The 19,135-nt window shown below is 44.5% G+C and overlaps 1 protein-coding gene across 7 annotated transcripts in view; it reads right to left on the bottom strand.

The window, feature by feature from the left end:
- Positions 1–326: 326 nt before the first annotated feature.
- MIB2 (MIB E3 ubiquitin protein ligase 2) overlaps positions 327–19,135 on the bottom strand; it is a 50,957-nt gene continuing 32,148 nt past the window's right edge. For 3 of the 7 annotated variants that reach the window (XM_054849606.1, XM_054849605.1, XM_054849612.1), the window contains 13 exons: positions 17,928–18,035; positions 16,587–16,691; positions 15,680–15,842; positions 14,553–14,686; positions 12,426–12,574; positions 10,834–10,990; positions 9,980–10,134; positions 9,217–9,343; positions 8,107–8,337; positions 6,262–6,440; positions 4,243–4,427; positions 3,385–3,450; positions 327–1,552 (listed from right to left, as the gene is read on the bottom strand). In XM_054849606.1, the coding sequence (XP_054705581.1) occupies positions 1,311–1,552; positions 3,385–3,450; positions 4,243–4,427; positions 6,262–6,440; positions 8,107–8,337; positions 9,217–9,343; positions 9,980–10,134; positions 10,834–10,990; positions 12,426–12,574; positions 14,553–14,686; positions 15,680–15,842; positions 16,587–16,691; positions 17,928–18,035 (2,001 nt within the window). In that variant the 3' untranslated portion in view covers positions 327–1,310. The remainder of the gene's footprint in view (positions 1,553–3,384; positions 3,451–4,242; positions 4,428–6,261; positions 6,441–8,106; positions 8,338–9,216; positions 9,344–9,979; positions 10,135–10,833; positions 10,991–12,425; positions 12,575–14,552; positions 14,687–15,679; positions 15,843–16,586; positions 16,692–17,927; positions 18,036–19,135) is intronic. The other 4 variants (XM_054849607.1, XM_054849609.1, XM_054849611.1 and 1 more) reach the window with 2 other exon arrangements.

Raw genomic sequence — 19,135 nt, 5'->3', positions numbered from 1 at the left:
TGTAACTACCATATATTCCACAAAGTTAAAAATTTCTTTAGAAGGTTTGCCACCTCTTTGCTAATGAACAAAGATAGTAGAGGAACACAATATTTTTGTTTGTTTTAAATATTGCTTGCAATATGTAACAAACAGTACGCTTATGTATAATTGTGTCATTGAAGATATACACCACACACGCAAACACGTATGTATACATACACACACGCATAGCACGCTAGCCCTACAGGTTGCCACTTCCACCAACAGTCACTTTACAGGATGGACTCAGTGGATAATATTTCTTCAGTCAGACAGCTGGAAAACACGATACAGCTGGATCCATATTTCAGCTACTGTTTGTACATTCATTTTAATGCTCAGGAAAATATATATTTTATTTTATTAAGTTTTGCTGCAAAACAAACAAACAAAAATGAAATCCCTTTTTCTCATGTCTCAATTATTACTATTTATTTTCTTTACACTTTGATTGGAGTATTTAACACCTGCCTTTGGCATTATGGATAAAGAGCTCAGGAGTCTCTGAACACACAGTTGTGCCAAAAAAAAAAAAATATGGAAGAGTGTCACTTAGAGGTTAGAAATATTTGTTGTAACAACATATTTTCTCCAATCAGTGTTCACTACTTTAACTCTAAGGCACACGCTCTGTCTTTAGGATCTCATTACATCCAGATTTGCCTCTGTCAGTCCAAGTTCTCGTTGAGCCCACAGTACTTGTTCAGAGAGCATGCTGTCTTAGGACATTACCTCCCTACCACCGACAGGCATCTGGGAGAGCTGACGCCACGACTGATCTCCTCTGATACCTCCTCATGCGAAGTGCAAGCACGTGCTTTGCCGTTGCTTGCCAAGGTGTAAGGTACATCCTCCTACAGCATCTCCTTTCAGAGCAGTGCAAGGCTGCAAATCTGACACTGCAGGGCACTAGACACGATGCAGTCACTGGAGTCGGACGCCGTTGAAAACATCTGCATACGGAAGCCTATTCACCCCTGGTCTGAAAGTCTCTTCTGCCTTGAGGAGACACATCAGTGTTCTTTACTTCAGGTCTTTCTGACGGATCAGCAGCACAGAGTGAGGGGGCTGCCTGCCCTCACGCACCGCTCCTTGGCCTTACGACACTGTAAGTAGAGGGGACTCCCTCCACCTCCACCCAAGTCACATGAGTTATTTGCTTCCCCCTCTTTCAGGATGGCTTTGCAGGTAGCCAAACACATCAGCCTCACTAGCACTTCTCATCTAAAATGCAAACAAAAAGGAAGTAAAGGAGGGAGGTGGGAATGGGAGGGGAAGCAAGCATATCCTTAGACAAAGATCTGAATCCTCTCCCGGATAGCCTGCCGGCAGATGGGGCAGACAGTAAGGGCTGTGCTGCAGTCTGGGCAAGAGCCATGTCCACACTGGAAGACCAGTTTGATTTGGTCATCGATGCAAATAGGGCAGGTGATGCGCTCTTCCATCTGCCGGTAGCGGTTCTGCAGCTCCTCCATGAGCTTCCTCTGATCTGTGGATTCAGAGCTTGGGCTGCACTCCACCTCGGTGCTGTCTGCAGGGGTGGAGAGCGGGAAGAGAGTTAGTCACTAGTGTCCTCTGCCTCAGGCAGTGTCTCTTTATATTAGACTCTGGCCCTCAAGAGTAGCAATTAGTTCCGACTAAACTCTCTTCACTGAGCCTTATCCAGGGAGTCCTCAAATAAAAAGCCTGAGATGATGCTTTTTACAGACTGGCCAGTGTCGCTTTCCTCCATTTAGCTGCTCAGCTGGCTTGTGTGTGTGTTTTTGTTTGAGTTTGTTTGTTTGTCTGTTGTTTTTACAGGAAACAAGACGTTGTCTGAAATGTCCTGCCTTGGTGTTCTGCAATAGGCTGCTGCTACCTTCAAGTAAAAGCATTCAAAGCTGGTTGTGATGCTCTGCCGTGCTAGTCCGGGAATCCTTACAGTGCTATCAGTACTATGTTCTCTCAACCTCCTGTTCACATTTGGGATTCAAATTTCTGGTTAAGTCTTTCAGGACACACATGGTAAAACAAGAAGAACTCATTTGATGCCACTTACGTTGACTTTTGCATACATGAAGCTACACAAAGAGAGTCATTTAGTCAACTCTATGAAATGAAAGGACCCCAAATCCTGGACAACTGCCAGCTTAGGTAAATACCTCCTGAAATCTCCTGGTTTCAGCTCAATACAGCCACTGTTCATCTTCTGCTTCTCAATCTTTGATTAGGCAGCTTTACACTTCAATATAGATGTCCCTTTCCCCAACATTCTGGAATTAGTTGCACTTCATTGGTGCACGAAGTGATTTCAAATACATAAAGGTGAAGTGGGGACGGGGAGCTTGCTAAAGGCAAACACTGAAGACATCACTGATGGGGAAGTCCTGCTGATATTCTCAAGAGACCTCGGTGTTCCTCCTCCAGTGGAAATTTGCATGCAAATGGCTCATTTGGAATTCTCATCAGTATTTTGTTGCCAGTCTGTAGCAAGGACAAATGTTCCTACCTAATATCAGGTAAACTTGCTATTTTTTGCGTTATAGAGTTCCAAAGAGGATTTCTGTCTTTGCCAGCTGTGTGTGTCCAATGCCGTGCGACAGATTCTCGGTTCCTCTATGCTTTTGTCCAGGCATCAAGTCATAAGACTACAGTCTGACTCCAGCAAAGGAGTCCACAATGCTAAGCCATGAGCACCAGGACATGCAATTCATTTTAATATGCACATGCCCTAAGAGTGATCTTGGCTAGAAAGACATCGACTCTGACAGCCGCTAAGGAAAAAGCTTCAGTGGGTAACCTGCATTAATTCCAAGGCAAGTGCAAACCTGCTACTAGCTTGCTGACATGCATAACACTGCCCATTCTGGATGCAGAGTAATGTGGACAGAAGACAATCTGTTTAAAACTGGGCTAAAGAGCTTTATCAAAACAATCCAGCTCAATGGTTCCTGGATAGCTGGCTAATACCAGCCCTGCATAGGCACCATAATTTCAGCCAAGGGAGAAGCAAGGCTTTCACAAGGTGTAATTTTTCCTTTCTCACAAATTTTCACTGTTAAATCACTGCCTGTGAAAACGGTTAGACTGACACATGGAAAACTTGATATTTACTTTCAATATACAAAATAAGCTAGGCACTGGACAAGCTTCCTCAAGTGTCCTGTCTATGCAGCTTGAGCTTAGCCAAATCTACCTTTTCCTCTCTAAAGGTGGTCAATGCAACAGGCACGCACACATCAAAAAAACCCCAACCAACAATAATAAAAAAAAAAATCAACTCCCTTTCTTGTGCTTATTTCACCGAAAATCATTGATGCTGCTTGAACTAACACTGTGCAGGACCCTTCCCACAGCATTTAACAGTAGGAACAGCAAACATACCTTGTTTCAGTTTTTTGGTTATTGTCACTTGACATTTGATGCACTTCTTCATTCTCCTGGAGCATTCTACCATGAACGACACAAGAAGAGATTACAATTAAGCCCACTGATGCCAGAATCAAAAGGAAGGTAACAGACTCAAGATCATCAGCTTTGAACAATCCAAAAACTATTAAGAGATTTTTTTCTGCATGGAGATGAGGACACTACTTCCTTTTTCAGCTATGTTCTAGTCTCTTGGTTTAGTCTTTCCTATGCCAGTAGCAAATAGAACACTTTTAAGTCCTCGCTGCTCTGTGCTACTGGAACTGCTGCACAAAACAGTGGATCAAAACAGCCCTTTGCTCTGAGGGGAAAAGATGCAGCCCTGGCACAGAGTCCCTACCAAATTCCCTGTGGTCAGACTGTGAGCGCCTTGCGAGATAACAAACTTGCTGACACTTGCCTGCTTGAGCAGGCTCCCATTAAAACAACTGAAATGCAAACCAGTAGCAAAAGCCAGAGAAGAGGGAAATCCTTCTCAGGAGGGTTTTGATGGATAAAGCACTGCCAGCCAGAACTGAAACATCTGGTTTTCCTGCTTAATTATCCAGGGCACCTATAAGCACAAGCAGAGGTGCCTGGGGTGCCAGTCAGCAGGTGGTCAGAACACTGTGCTTTTCATAGGTAGCTTTGGACATCTTAGATAAGAGGTGGTGCTGAAATCATGGCTGGGGTTGTTTCAGGACACAAACAGCACAATAGCTTTGTGTCTAGACAGAGCTTGATTCATTTATGAGAGTCCAGTTAGGGAAGCTATCTGATGGAACAGGAAAGAAAAGTTTTTAAAAAAAGGAAAAAAACCCAGAGTGGACTTACCTTCACACACAATACTGTGCTGGCACGGGAAGAAATGGATGAGCAAGGCCAGCTCTGAGCAGACCAGGCACTCTGTGGGGACTGCCACACTCGAGACACTAAGGTTGGTCATCGTGTTGGGGGTAGTGTGCACACGGCGAAGGCTGCAGGTGATGGCTGAGCTGTCTGAAGAAACCTGCTGTTCCCTGCAACCATGAACACGTAATAAAATTTGAGCCACATACTCCAGGTCCTCCTTCAGCAACCAGGTAACATTGTATTGATCCCTGGCAAATACTCCACATGGAGACAGAGCAGCAGATGCTCAGGTAGCATAAACCTGTGAACCTTCACTGCCCTAGTGGTACCCACTCAGCCTCTAGCAGCTGGGATTCTGACTGGCTCTAGCTAAAAAAAAACAAACAGGGAAAGAGCAGAGATGACTAATATTTACACAAGTTGAAACTGCTCTTTTGGAGGGCAACAGTAAGGTATTGACAGTACAGTCATCTGCTGGAAAGAGTCAGCTTTTAGGAGATATTTAAAAAGTGCAGCTCTAAGGATCCTCCATATTTGCATATTCTTGAAAAGTGCCTGGGGTGGTTGTCTGTGAGTTTGCCTCTTACATAATACAGGCTCAGATTCAGATTTCTGTCCTGGCACTATGAGCCCCAAATCCAAAGCCCTCAGCATCCAGTCCATCCGTTACTTTTCCTGCCAGCCAGTCATCTGCTAGCTAGACCTACTACCTAAATTGCAAGAATGATTAATGATTGAACAGAAGGGACAAGGATGGTCATTTACTAGCAAATGTCTTCAGTACTGCCAAAAAATTCCTGCCCCACTAGGAGTGTTGCAAAAGGGGTGCTTTTTGGCCTTTTGATACAAAATTGGCAAGTTTCTGGGAGGAAACTGCTACGTAGCTTCCTACTGAAGTGGCAGTAGCTTCATTATAAATGCATATAAATCCCAGATACTCTTCCTCTTCTAGACCTGTTAATTTCAGTCAGACTAACGAAGCAGCTTAAGAAGGTATAACTAACCATCCCGTCCTGACAGCTCCTGTGTGCGATGCTGGGCCACGCCACGGTGTACCGAGGCTTATGATCTAGCATACAGCACTCGGTCTGCAGCGGCTGCCTTAACTCCGCAGACACACCCCCAAATCCTCCAGTCAAACCTCAACCCAGAAGCTGAAACCAGTACACTGTTATGAGAAATGTCAGTCAGAAAAAACTGGCATTCTTTAAGCAAAAAACCCCCTTAATCCAACATATAGTGCACTGACAAAATTCCCGTAGAAGATGTTTAAAGGGACACATTTCATCTGTTATTTACAGTGGACCAGAAGCATGGCCGATTACAGCGCCTGCTGCACGGTTCCTCTTCCAGCAGTACACGACTGGGGGTCCGTGCCCTCAGATCAAACACAACTCTGCTTTCATGTTTGCAAAGTCAAAATCCAAACAAATGTTTCTCAGAACCTGAGATAAAGCCATCTTTGACTTGCTACTCGCCCTTTGGCATTTTATCAGTTATTTCTCTTATCACTTGAAAAACAAGCATTTATCTAGTTCTGGAATAAATTCTGTGGATTCTAGTGCCCACTCTTTTGTTGCGCTTCCTCTCTTTTTAGACTTCAAATACCTGTAACTGCAGAATCCAATGTAAGTAAAACAGAACCCAGAATTACTCTGCAAGAGAGAAGTTGCTCTTGGCTTCAGTGGCCAGTCTTCTCAGACTGCCTCTGGGCTTCTCTGTAAGTCAAGAAGCCAAGTTTGCACCGAGCAGCATTAATCTGCTCTTCCCAACTCTTTCAAATGGCAGTATGCACCCTTAAATAACCCCTCCAGAAACACAGGGTCAGCAACCAGCTCCGGATGAAAACAGGAGGCGCTCAGACTGACATCCAAAGTGTTTCAAAGATGCTGCATCCCTCCTGGAACGAGAGCTGCACGCAGTGACACCTCAGTGCTGTGGGAGCACTCTGCACTTTGCAAGGAAGTATACTGTAGCTAGTTTCCAGAGGACATGGTTTACCTGAATTTCTGTGAGAAGTCTTTGATGATCTGGACAATCCTTCCATCTGTAATGAGGTCTAAAGGAGACTTTCCCCGATGGTTTGCATAATTAATATCTGCTCCTTCTTGTGCTAAGTAACATGCAATTGCAGTTCCAACATTCAGCTCTACGTTTCCAAGAAAGCCAGAAGCCTGCAGCTATAAGATGTTGAGAAACACTCTGTTAATAGAAAAAGCTTCTGCTACATGACTTTGACCTGTATCAAATTCAAAACAAAGTCTTAATCCTTGTACTTACAAATTGAAAGTGTAGTTTAGCTGTCTTTTTTGAAAACACAAAAAGATTCTTCATCATGTAAATAGCAGATTGAAATCTTGCATTCCAGGAACAAGAGTGCGTAAGACTGGTCCTAACTGGTGCTACTCATTACTAATCATAGTACCAGGCGCTCATTTCTTCAGGTAGCGAAAAGGACGTATGCTGAAGGCACCGCAGCACATACCAATTGATGAACAGCTGGTGTTTGGAGCCCTAAGTGACAGCTATTTAAACACCCAAGTTTTTGTGTACATTATCCAAGCTAATTTGAAGTCAACGAACATTTTCCACTGACTTAAAAGACCATGTAGGTCAGGGCAAGTAAAATTAGACATGAAGGAGCCTACAGCACCTAGATATAGCACTGCTGTAAATAGTATTGGGAATGACACGCACAGATCTCTCATGTTGCCTTAAGACTTTCTGCATCCAGGACTAGCTAGTGGCTCTCCCTAGCACAAGCTAAGACCCAACACTAGAAAATCTAGTGTCTCTGAGGAATGTCAGCGCCTGAACAAGCCTAAGGACCTGAGGCTGGAGCATCTTTCGCCATGCACTTGAGCTGTCAACTCATGCTGTCAACACTGGTAGCTTGGCAACGAGCAGAATGGAAGAAGAGCAATGCACCAGGCTTTTTCAAGCACCAACAGGTAGAAAGGAGGAATGGGTGGTTTGACACACAGCAAGCAGCCCTTCAGAATGTCACTTTAATTTTTTCTGATCATTTCAAATTACAATAAAAATAATCTACGCCAGATTTTCCAGTTTACTAAATTATCCCTACAATAGCATCATTCTCACTCCACCCACAAAGTATAACCAATGTTTGCACTCTTGGTTTGCACCGCAAATCTGACGTGTGCACATGTTGGAATTTACATGGATGGCAGAATACTTTGAACCACTAATTTAGTATCTTTGCCAAAAAGCCAGATGAAGCTTCCAGTGCTTGGCATATCATGCACCGATTTCTAGATCTCAGGCCTTTCCTGAAATGCCTTATATATCCATGAATACAGAGCAACATGGTGAAATCCAGTTCAGGCTTTGTAACCACACAGCTTTTATCCTTCTGCCTGACATATCTCACCTCTCACATTCTGCTCTACATATGCAGATAACTGGGGTGTTTGTGGTTAGCTATCCTCATATTTTCCATGCCATCAGACAGAAATGAATTGCTGTGGTTCTGGGGCATGAATTAAACCCAAGACTCTTGGCTGTGCAACTGAATTCATGACCTTTCCCATGTAAAGAAAGAATCGCACAACGCTAATAAAAATATCGGGGGAGACAGTATGAAGTGTTGTCTGACTATGTAAAGTATCATGCTATAAATTCAAGCATACCCTCAAAAGCCTCAGAGGATCTGTTCTTGCTTTCCCACAAACAAGAAGGTTTGTTTCCACATTCCCCATCTGGACTGGCGTTACACAATTTTGCTGCCTTCCTTTGCCCCCACAGATCCCACTATCTGCTCTCATTCTGACATTGTCAAACATTTTCCTGCCTTTGGTGCTGGAATTTCTCCAACTTCCAGCTCACCTTGGAAAGGAGGGACAACCCCAGTTCCCCTTCACGCTTCGCCATCATGACGGACATTAGCTGCTGCCGTTCCAAGGCAATGTGCATGGCTGTGTCCCCATCCTCATCTTCAGCATTGACATCACTGCCTTCGCTGACCAGCAGTTGCACCATCCCTACATGTCCCTGGATGACAGCCAGGTGCAGCGGTGTCTGGTTACGGTTGTTCTTGAGGTTGACATCACAGCGACCCTTGAAGAGAAGAATTGCATCAGAGTGAGTTGCTGCTGCTGAGTTTGGCTGAAGAAAAGTGCTGCAGCTGTGGTGTTTGCTGAGGTCTCAAGTCTCAAGCCCATCTTTGTCAGGACAGCAGTATAGAGATCTCCTGTGTATCTTGGCCATATGGCCCCCACGCCTCAAATATCAAGAAAGGGAGGCTCAGAAGCCAAGTGCTCAACCAACACACAGATAACATCTTCCTGGTGATGCCTTGAATATGACAACTCATCACTTCCCTGACACAACCAAATCCTGGAACTGCTCCAAGCAAACAGTCATGGATTAGCTCCTCTAAAGCAATATTGATTCCTTGCTACCCGTGTGCTTTGGTTTCCCCTCTCCAAAGCAATGGGGAGGAAAACCTGTTCAAATCTGAATCATTTTGCCCCTCTGCTAAACCTGCAGGGGAAGGCAGCAGCAAAGGGTAGAGACAGAGAGGAAACATGTCAAAATATTTTGTTCTGCATTAAAATGGAATACATGTCTTCAGATATTCTTTCCTGAAAATGAAGAGTGAGAAACCCACCATAGAACAATCAGTAGCTGGGTAGCTTCAGCCTTCTCCTGAGCTCTGAGCTATACCTGTGAAGTAGGGAAGGTTGTTCCAGTTCCAACTCACTTTGTTCTAGCCTGCAAGATACCCTTCTCCTCTACTGCCAGTGCCAAAAGGAAAATACTCTCAGGAATGCCGACCCCTGTTCTTCAAAGTCTGGCAAAGAATGCCAGCTCTTCAAAGAGACAGAGACATTCTTGCAAGGCCAGCATTAACTCAAAAGTGTTTAGGAAATGTGGGGTTTTGAGAGTGGGACAGATGGGAGGTTTTGGTGGTGGTGGTTTGGTTTTGTTTCTTACCTCTTTGATGAGAATTTCTGCCACTTCTTTGTGATTATTGAGAGCAGCAAGGTGCAGGGCAGTGAAGCCGTCTTCCTTTTTGGAGTCAACCAGCTGCCGAGCTCTTGCTAAAATCTTCTTTATGGCTCTAGAGTGTTGGAGGTTAACAGAGATGGAAGAGTTACTTATCAGGAAAGAAAACAATGCAGAAGAGACAGGCCTGCCTCTTCTGCTCAGTAGTTATGAATGTTCGTGGTTTAATAGGCGGCAGCACCATGAGTTGGCAACTGTGACACAGAGCACTCCCTCTATCTCACAGACTGAATTACAAGAATAAAACAAAAGCCCTCAGTTATCATTTAATAAAGCAGGGTAAACTCACACTGCTATGAAAATAATGAGCAAATTTATCCTTGGAAGAATTCCAGAGGCTCTCAGTTAGACACAGTCTTTTCAAGTACTGTTTACTACAGACCTTCTTCCTGTCCTTCCATGCGTGAACCCAAACGTCTGCGGAGACTATCTAGAAGCAGACAGATTTCCTAGACAAGCTAGGGGAGTATGAGAAAGCTGGGATGGGGACACCAGGCAGCAGTTTCCTGTGAATGCATGAAGGATGGAAGGACAAGGGCAACAGCTATACCTAGCCTTATCTAAACCCAAGAAATGTATAACCATTTCCTTTCTAGCTATCTAGAACTACATCCACTGCCTTCTTACTGTTAAGACAGCAAGCACGAGTTAGCATCTGTAAAAGCAGTAAAACTGAAAAAGGGTCACTTACAGCTTGTTGCCTTTTAGAGCGGAATAGTGGAGCAGGTTGAAGCCTTGACAATTCTGGACAGTGAAGTCTATGTTGGGTACTTCAGTGAGAATCTCAATAACGACTTTGTAATCTGCAGTGATAGCATAATGCAGGGGGGTGTCTCCCTGGGAATCCTATACAAGGATACCAAAGCAGAATACAGGTTACCTACCTCAGAGTGTCAAATGCAACAGCTCACCCTGAGGGACAGTTCAAGACAAGAAGATATATAGTGTCACCAGGTCACATACAATTCCAGGCCAAACATCACTGACATCCACAGCAGTTTCATAACCTTTGTGAAATCCTTTCCCCAGGGCTTGAACCCAGCTGCTGAGTAGACAGGTGCCAACATTCCTAACCAGCTTTGAGACAGACCCAGCACAGGCCAGTCTCACCATCATACAAGCACAACCTAAAAGTGGGCTGGGTCCAATTCACCATCACTGCCCTTCAAGTTCCTAAATGCCGGTCTTAAAAACCTCACCACTCGTTACTGCTGGGAACAAAGAGTGTTTGAACAACACACATCGGCAGCGGGTCAGCTCTCACTGGAAGCCCGAGTCCAGCACAGCAGAAACAGTGCTGCTGGACTGAGCTGAGCAGACTCACAACGATGAAGGAGCAGAAACCCGGAATTTCAGAGCACTGAACTTAGAGGAATACTTCCCCTGTGCAATGCACAGTAGTGCATTTGAAGAGAATAACCTTTAATTCTATGAAGCAACAAATGGTGTAAGACATAAAGAAGCACCTCCCCACCTCAGAAAAGAAAAACAAACAACCCCAAACACACACCCTCCCCCCTAAATCCCACAAACCCCCAAACTTACTGGGAGGTTGACATCACAGTTGAGCTCACAGAGGGTCCGCACCACATCTGTGAATCCTTGACTGACAGCAACATACAACGCTGTGCACTTTGCATTGTTCAACAGGTCCGCACTGGCTCCTTTAGCAATAAGCGCACGGGCAACCTCAGCTTGGTTTCTGATTCAAAAGCAAGGAGTAAGAGAGATTAGATTCAATGCTGTGCAGAGAGTAAAAGCCATTCCCCCTTGTCCTCTCCATGCCCTTGTAAACAGTCCCTCTCCAGCTTTCTTGTAGGCCCCTGGAAGGTTGCTATAAGGTCTCACCGGAGCCTTCTCTTCTCCAGGCTGAACAACCCCAACTCTCTCAGCCTGTCTCCATAGCAGAGGTGCTCCAGCCCTCTGATCATCTTCGTGGCCTCCTCCTGGGCTCACTCCAACAGCTCTATGTCCTCCTTATGTTGGGGCCCCAAAGCTGGACACAGTACTCCAGGCAGGGTCTCACAAGAGTGGATTAGAGGGGCAGGATCACCTCCCTCGACCTGCTGGTCACGCTTCTTTTGATGCGGCCCAGGATACAGTTGGCTTTCCGGGCTGCAAGTGTGCATTGTCAGCTCATGTTGAGTTTCTTGTCCACCAACACCCCCAAGTCCTTCTCCTCAGAGCTACTCTCAATCCATTCTTCACCCAGCCTGCAACTGTGCTTGGGATTGCCCTGACCCATGTGCAGGACCTTGCCCTTGGCCTTGTTGAACTTCATGAGGTTCACACGGGCCCACCTCTCCAGCCTGACAAGGTCCCTCTGGACGGCATCCCTTCCCTCCAGCGTGCTGACTGCACCACACAGCTTGGTGTCATTGGCAAACTTGCTGAGGGTCTGCTCAATCTCACTGTCCATGTCACTGACAAAGATGTTAAACAGTGCTGGTCCCAATACCAACCCCTGAGGAACGTCACTCGTCGCTGGTCTCCACTTGGACACTGAGCCTTTGACTGCAACTCTTTGAGTGCGACCATCCAGCCAATTCCTTATCCACTGAGTGGCCCATCCATCAAATCCATGTCTCTCCAACTTAGAGACAAGGATGTCATGCGGGACAGAAATTCTCGGGTTTTGTATCCTCTCAACCTCATCCCACCTCCTCTTAGTATTATAAAAAAAAGAAACCCACCACCAAACCCAAACACAACAAAACCTTCCTAATTTGTACTCTAGAATCTGCTCTCTCTTTCCTGGTAACTGACGACACAATTCAACCTTTCATCTTGCTCGGAAAACATATGCACTTTCAGAAACCAAACAAACTAATCCCAACCAACTAAACCACCCCCCCTGAAAAAGAATCTAATCACCAAAAACTTCTTATCACTTTTTCTGATTCTCCCCAAAATTTCTAGCACAGAAAGTGACCTAGCTGTGGAGGTTAAATTAGTGCACTAAGAAATGCACTTGTGACCCTGAAGCTCAAAGGCTAATTTCTAACATAAGGTAAAACCAGAGAAAAGCCTCCATCAACCACACACCCTTCACACAGACTGCCCATTTCTATCTAGAAATGTCCTTTTGCAGCCCTTTAGGTCTTGTATCAGAGACAGCAAGAAGAAAGATATCCTACCCAAAAGCTGCGTAGTGCAGTGCTGTATCTCCCTCTTCATCCCTTAGGTTGACTGTGGCATGTGCCTGCAGCAAAATCTTCACAACATCCAGATGCCCCTGATAAGAGGCAATCTGCAGGGCAGTTCTGCCCTGGTTCTTTGCGTCGACCTACAGGAAGGGCAGAGACACAGCAAACAGCTTGATTAGGGCAGACCTTGCCTTGTGTTCAGGCCTTAGCTCTGTTCTAGAGCAGGCCTAGCAGGATGGAAGTCACTAGCTGCAGAACAGTTGCAGGCTCAGAAACGTTAAGCAGAAACCGTGCCCTGTTGGCTCTGCTTTATGTACATCAACAACAAGGTCGACCTTGTCCCAAAATACTTCTAAAGGGGAAGGGGACAACACATTCAGTCAAGAAGGGAGAAGCGAGTGAACAGAGCTGGAAGCCAGGGCTCTAATTGCAGCTCTGATGCCAAATCTCTCTATGCCTGCAAGCAGAATACTTCTTGACATCTCTGCCAACAACTCCTTTCCCAATAGGAAAATATGTGAGAAAATCAAATTAGCTTTGCATAAGGCTTTGAAGATGCCAAGTCCCCATTGTTCCATGTTACTCCAGGTACTTTACTGGGCACAATGGCTGGAGGGTGTATCACAGTGTTGAAATGCTGCAACGAGATTTTTTTGAGAATTAAAGGGACTGAAGAACAAAGAAAGGCTGTATGAAAGACAAGGAAAAAAAAAAAGGAAAAGAAGTTACTGAAATCAGTGGGATGCTAAGAAGAAGAGATGAAGGAGCTAGTAAAACCTCGGCAGACTGGCAAGGAGAACAGAGGATTTCTTCCCTGCAGCTGGTTCTATGCAGCAGTCAGGAGAGCAGAACAGGCAAGACTTCTCTTGATTCAATCAAAATGATGGGTGAGTCATTTAGGCAAGGAGGCATTAGAGGCCACTGTGTTATTCTTGTGTTTACACAAGGAAGACAATGCTGATAAGCTGGAAAGGCCTTGGCAAGCAATTCCAACTTGCACTGAGCGAGCCTCAAATCCAGCCTCCTCTTGCTGAATATAACCCTAGTTACATAGAAATAACTAGTTTATTAATATAAGTATTAGAATAGAAATAGAATATAGAATAGAAATAGAAATCTGATGAAAATAACTAATAACATAATGGATTCCTGACTCTTGGCACTCTCTTATCTGGGATAAAATTGACAATTGCAGGTATTTGTCTATTTCTCCCATCTCCAGAGGCCCCGTTAACTTTGTAAATAAAGAACTATAATAAATACCAGACAACTAACAACTACATCAGTTTCACAGGGGTTCCTTCAGAATTGATCCTGGTTTTCCTGGTTCACACATCCAGTTACTCCTGCTAGCCATACAGACATAGCCTCAACAAAACTTATGTGTTGTTACCAATGGTTTCCAAGGACACTGCTGAAATACTTTGGTTCTCCTTTTTTAACCCGTTTATAAATCCTGTACCCCTCACTGAAGAGGCTCGAACCTTCAAACAGGCAGCATGAAAGAGCAGTGATTTGAGTAGATCCTAACAGTTTGGCACTCTGCAAGCACATAAATTGTTCAGGAACAAGTCAAGCCCAGTCCCCGGCTCCAGTCAGACATGAGATAAGGCACTGCACAGACATGCACAGCATCAGGATCTGGGCAGCTTTTCTCTTTCCTGATTCCAACAAAGCCATTTTGCAAGGTCATCTAAGGACAGACACGTTCAGCCAGACACAACCCGTGGCTTTCTTTTCGAACGCAGGCTAGATACTTGGACACCTTGCTACTGTTTTCATATAGATAAATACCTCTTCCCCTAATTCTACAGGTGCGGTGTCTATACAGGAAATCCAGGAAAAGCCAACTTTGGAAACGTGCATTAAGAACTTAACTCTAGTTCAGATTTAATGCCACAAACTGGAGCCATAAAATATAAACATTTAACATACAAAGTTAATCCTAAATTGCAGCAAGTTAATAAAATAATTTTCTGGCTGTTAGGAGCTAATACAAGGTCTGAAAAATCTATTATTTTTCTCCCATCCTTTTCCCCACTTGACTACAAAGTTTTATGACAGTATTTTAAAGAGGAGCAACAAAACATAACCATTCAGGATGTCTTGAAAACTTGCCTTGTCCGGGTACTTCTGAAGGAGCTCCCGAACTTTAGCTGCATTGTTGAGGGCTGCACAAATGACCAGGCACCCTGCATGCTCTGACTCTGTCTTCTGGGACAGCAGTTTCTCCAGTACAGTAATCAAAGTACCTGGCAGGAATGAGAAGCAGCCATAGGTTAAGAGGAACAAACAGCATCCGTATATATGCGTACAGTTGGCACAGTACAGCTGTATAACCACAGTACGGGCCTGCTGGACCTCTGATACTTAGCTCACACAAAGAGCTTTACAAATTTGTGGCTTGCACAGAACTTTTGCTTTATGAGCCTGATGTTTTGAGAACTCAAAAGACATGAGACCATGCTACAGAAGACCAACACAGAAAAATCCCTACTAAAAGGCAAATAATCTGAAAAGGAATGGATGGTTTTGGAAAGGACGCTGTAGGTCCTTTCAGACAGGCCCTCTAATTACAGACTTTTGAGTGCTTGAGAGGACAGAGGTGTTACAGCTCTCCAGAGAGCACAAAGTTAAAAAGCTTGGGCTCATGTGCAAGTTCTCCCTGAAGTCTAACTTGAGCAAACAGTTTATGACCCATCTACACAGTAAAACAAAAAAACCCTGCAGGTCTGTCCTCTCTCCCTCATGATCCTGGACATCTAAAGGAAATAAATATGGTGAGGCTAGGAAAAGTTTTATGAGCAGATGTGCAAACCAGACAAAATCCCCTCTACACATCATGTGATCCCAAATTCAATTTCAGGGTGGACTGGGCAAAATAATCGTTGATTTGACAACACTTCCACACAAGGACCTGGGCATATTTCACAAGCATTCAAGACTTAGTATCCTCCTACAGGAAACACAGCAGGATTGAACAAAAATTGAGACAGATTAAGGCAGAAGCAAATACTGAACTTAGGGCAGTGCTACAGTTAGCATTCCTGAGTCCTAAATTCTGTATTTTCCTGTTAAGGCCAGCTTTGCTTCCCCACTAAGGCACAGCTTGGTTTCGGAGCTCTGTCTGGGGAAGAACAGGCAGCTGGAGTTTAACGCTGTCCAAACAGTGCTGCTGTTGTTACACCAGCACAACCATTTCACAGTCTCTGACAGATCAGGCATCTCTGTTCTCACTATCTCACTTTTTGACTCCTTTGCATTCTCCGTCGTCATGAGGTTTGCTTCCTCATCTCTCTGATAGGCTGTCAGGCAAGCTGGGTTAAACGTCCAGGACTGCCCTCCAACCAACACTCGCAAATCTCCATCCCCATAGACTTTGATCACTTTGCCGATGTGCCCTAGGGTCTGCAATGGAAAGAGAGAGATTATTTTTAAAAGGTAAGATGCAGCGTGCTTCGCATCTCAGAACCAATGCAATGCTTCTAAGAGTGGTTTCGCAGGCGGCACTCCTGCTCTGTGAAAAGAAGCACTGAACAGCGACACACTTGCAGAACAGCTCCCACTTCAAGGACACCAGAGGGTTCTCAGCAGTTTCTCTATTACTGGTTTTACGTGAGAAGGGTTTCCCAGACACATTACAAACGTCTGGAGAGGAAGGTGGTGAAACAACAAAACATGGTCTGAAGAACCCTGAGAGAACTGATAAAATTGGGACTAGGAAAGGTTTCCTCTGTGCAGTTAATTGCTCCTGGAGGACACCTGTATTCTGCTTTTTAGCTATACTGGTCTGAGCAGACCACTTTTCCACTTGGACGCTCTTTCTTGCTCGTTCCAGAGAATTAGGGAGGGCGTAAGAGGACTGGTTTACTTTGCTTAGCAGAACCCCTTATCTGACTTACTGGTAGCCAAATCCTTTGTCGGATTCCCCATTTACCCGCTTTGCTTTGGGCGCTGCAATAGGACTGTGTTACCGATAGCCAATAGCACTAGGCAACATTTATTTTGCAAGGCCTCAGCAGTCCCAGAAAGGTCCGTGCACTCACTGACCAGCAGGAAAACTGGAGGGCAATGCAAGCCCAGTCACTATTACTAATTGCTCAGGAAAACTCGGGAAGTTACTGGACTGTCCTGGAACTGGCGCGCACTCACAGGTGCCATTTCATCTGTCCACTCCCCATGACCAGGTTGGAATCGCTTCACTGTTTCCATATCATCTATCACCCGGACAACATCACCAACCCAAAAGGTGTTGAGCTACAAGAAAAAGAAAGTCATAAGCTTTTGGGGGATGAAGCCAGAAAAAAAAAAAAAAAAGGCGATCAGTCCCTCCACCCCACCCCCACCCTCAGAAAACCCAACCAACCAAGAAGCCCATCGACTCAAAAAAACAAGGCATTACAAAACATAAGTACGGCTACCAAGGAATCTGTAATCACTGCACTGCAAAATAAACATAGTCCAAGGGCTGGAGTATTTCTATTTTAAGCCAAATATACATTTAAGTAGGGAAATAATTTGGGACAGAACAATTTTCTTTTCCTTCTTCTTCAAACTAGTTACAATTAATACCAGGATAAAGTACACGTGGAACTTTCTTTGGTCTATCTCCTCACTATACCTGACTTGGCACTGGGGATTTTAATTCACTTTAATAAGGAAGTTATATTTGTTTGTTAATTAAAACAGAAAAAAGAAACCAGAGTTTATCTGTACTGGTAATTTGCCAGATGCTCCCTCTGCTCACTGAGCTAAGAAGGGAGCACTGTCAAAACACAGTCTTCAAAGCAGACTAATTTTGTGCAGAACAGCCTGACGCTGCATTTTCCGTTGGTATTGGAGTTTTTAGCATTGTGACCTTGTTCAGGTCTGTCAGAATTTTGCAGTCTTCCAGCAGCTCCTTCTATACTTATTAGTCCTAATAATCCACATCTCAAGTCCTCAAACCTCTGGGGAAGGCCAGAGCTATGAGTTTAAGAAATGCAGACACAAAATTAGAAGAGTCGGATTAAAAACTCAGGTTATCCAGAAGAATCAGAGAGAAGCGAGAGAAAGAAAGATGCAAAAAGAAGAATAACATGAAGACACAAGAACAAGGAAGAAAACAAAACCAAATAGAAATGATGTGGAAGAAGGTTCATCACAGATGAAAGGTAGCTGCAGAAGGATGAGCTACTGTAGGTCTACTGTTACCACTCTTACCAAAGAAGCTGAAATTAAGAAATGGAATTTACCTTAAGAACTTACAACATTTGAAATGCAAAGGTTCATACAACTGGACAGCCTAGCAGCCCAACTCCCGCTGTCTGCAACCATCTGCCTTAGCTCTGATGGCTTGCAGGAAATTCTGCCTAGAACTACTGCTTTTAGAATAGCAGCGTATTTCTTCGGCACTTGCTTGCGACACATTGCGTCCTAAACGCAGCAGGCTAAATTGACAGCTGTTCCCTGCAGCGGTTCTAGTTCTGGCCAAGCTCACCTATCAGCACCTACCTTAGTCAGAGCTCCAGGATGGAAAGTCCAGCGGGTTTCACTGTTGAACTGGACCCTCACGTCCCCTCTGTCCGTGATTCTGTGCACAGTCCCTGTCTGGCCAATGAACTTTTGACAGGGGGAAAAAAAAAGTAGGGGAAAGCCCCTAAATAAATCACATTGCTTAATAGTGGGGAAAGCAGGCATCCAAGGCATAGATGGCTAAATTACCCACCACTTCCAATTCACAGACTAACAGTGCTCCCAAACCTGCTTTAAATGAGATGCAGTCATTGTTTTTCTGCAAAAGAAGGGAAAGGCTGCTTAAGAAGCTCCTCTATGTAGCAGCATACTGGGGGAGGAGGGTGACAGGAATACAAAGTGTGAAAATCCTTGAAAATGCAGCACAAATTGTCCTCCTATTTCCAAATGACAAAGGTGGGCAGAGATTACAACATTGTTCTGCAGTGTAATACCAGCAAGGCATGCTCCAAGAGAAAAAAATGGGGGCACGGTAGAGGAGACTGCAGAAAACAAAGTATAGAACACTGCACTACACAACTGTCTGTTCATTCTGGCAGGTCCTGAGCACCTGATAGTTTTGAGGGAGACAAAAAGTACCAATTTATGAGATGACAGGAAGTCACTGTTTCTCTGTTTATATCCCTCTCTACACCTGCATTCACCAACAACAGGAGTTCAGAAGTGCAGAGGTTTAACAACCTAGCAGCCTATGTTAGCTACACAGCAATGTTCAAAAACTACAGCTTTGGGGGTGAAGGCCTTAGCTGGAACCAAAAATTCATGGCTCCACTAACAGCCACCTTAAAGTTCATGCCAGAAGAGGGTAAGTCCCTGCCTGCCAGGCTAAAAACCAGAGACCGACGCTCAGTTAATCCATTTCTGCACTGAACCTGAAATGTTTGTCTTGACGTTTTAAAGTCTGATTTCAAAAAGAGTGCTCACCTACAGGACAGGTTGGGCTAGGATACGTATATAATGTATCTTTGTCATTTTATAGCACTGCTTCATATGCCAAGGCTTCAGAGGGTTGTCTCAGTATCAGATCTGCAGGTTATTGAGTTTACTGACTCAAGCGTAGCAGGCACTTGGGTCACCTGTGGCTATACACCTCCCTCCCTCTCCAAAAAGCCACTTTTATACAAGTTACTAATACAGGCTCAGAGACAGGTCTTATTACTGTAATGGTGAGTATCAAAATGTGATTC

This window comes from Grus americana, chromosome 21, assembly GCF_028858705.1.
Source record: "Grus americana isolate bGruAme1 chromosome 21, bGruAme1.mat, whole genome shotgun sequence".
In the NCBI taxonomy this organism is placed as follows: Eukaryota; Metazoa; Chordata; class Aves; order Gruiformes; family Gruidae; genus Grus; species Grus americana.
Note: the sequence above shows the minus strand (reverse complement) of the source record. Positions and strands in the feature narration are given on the sequence as shown.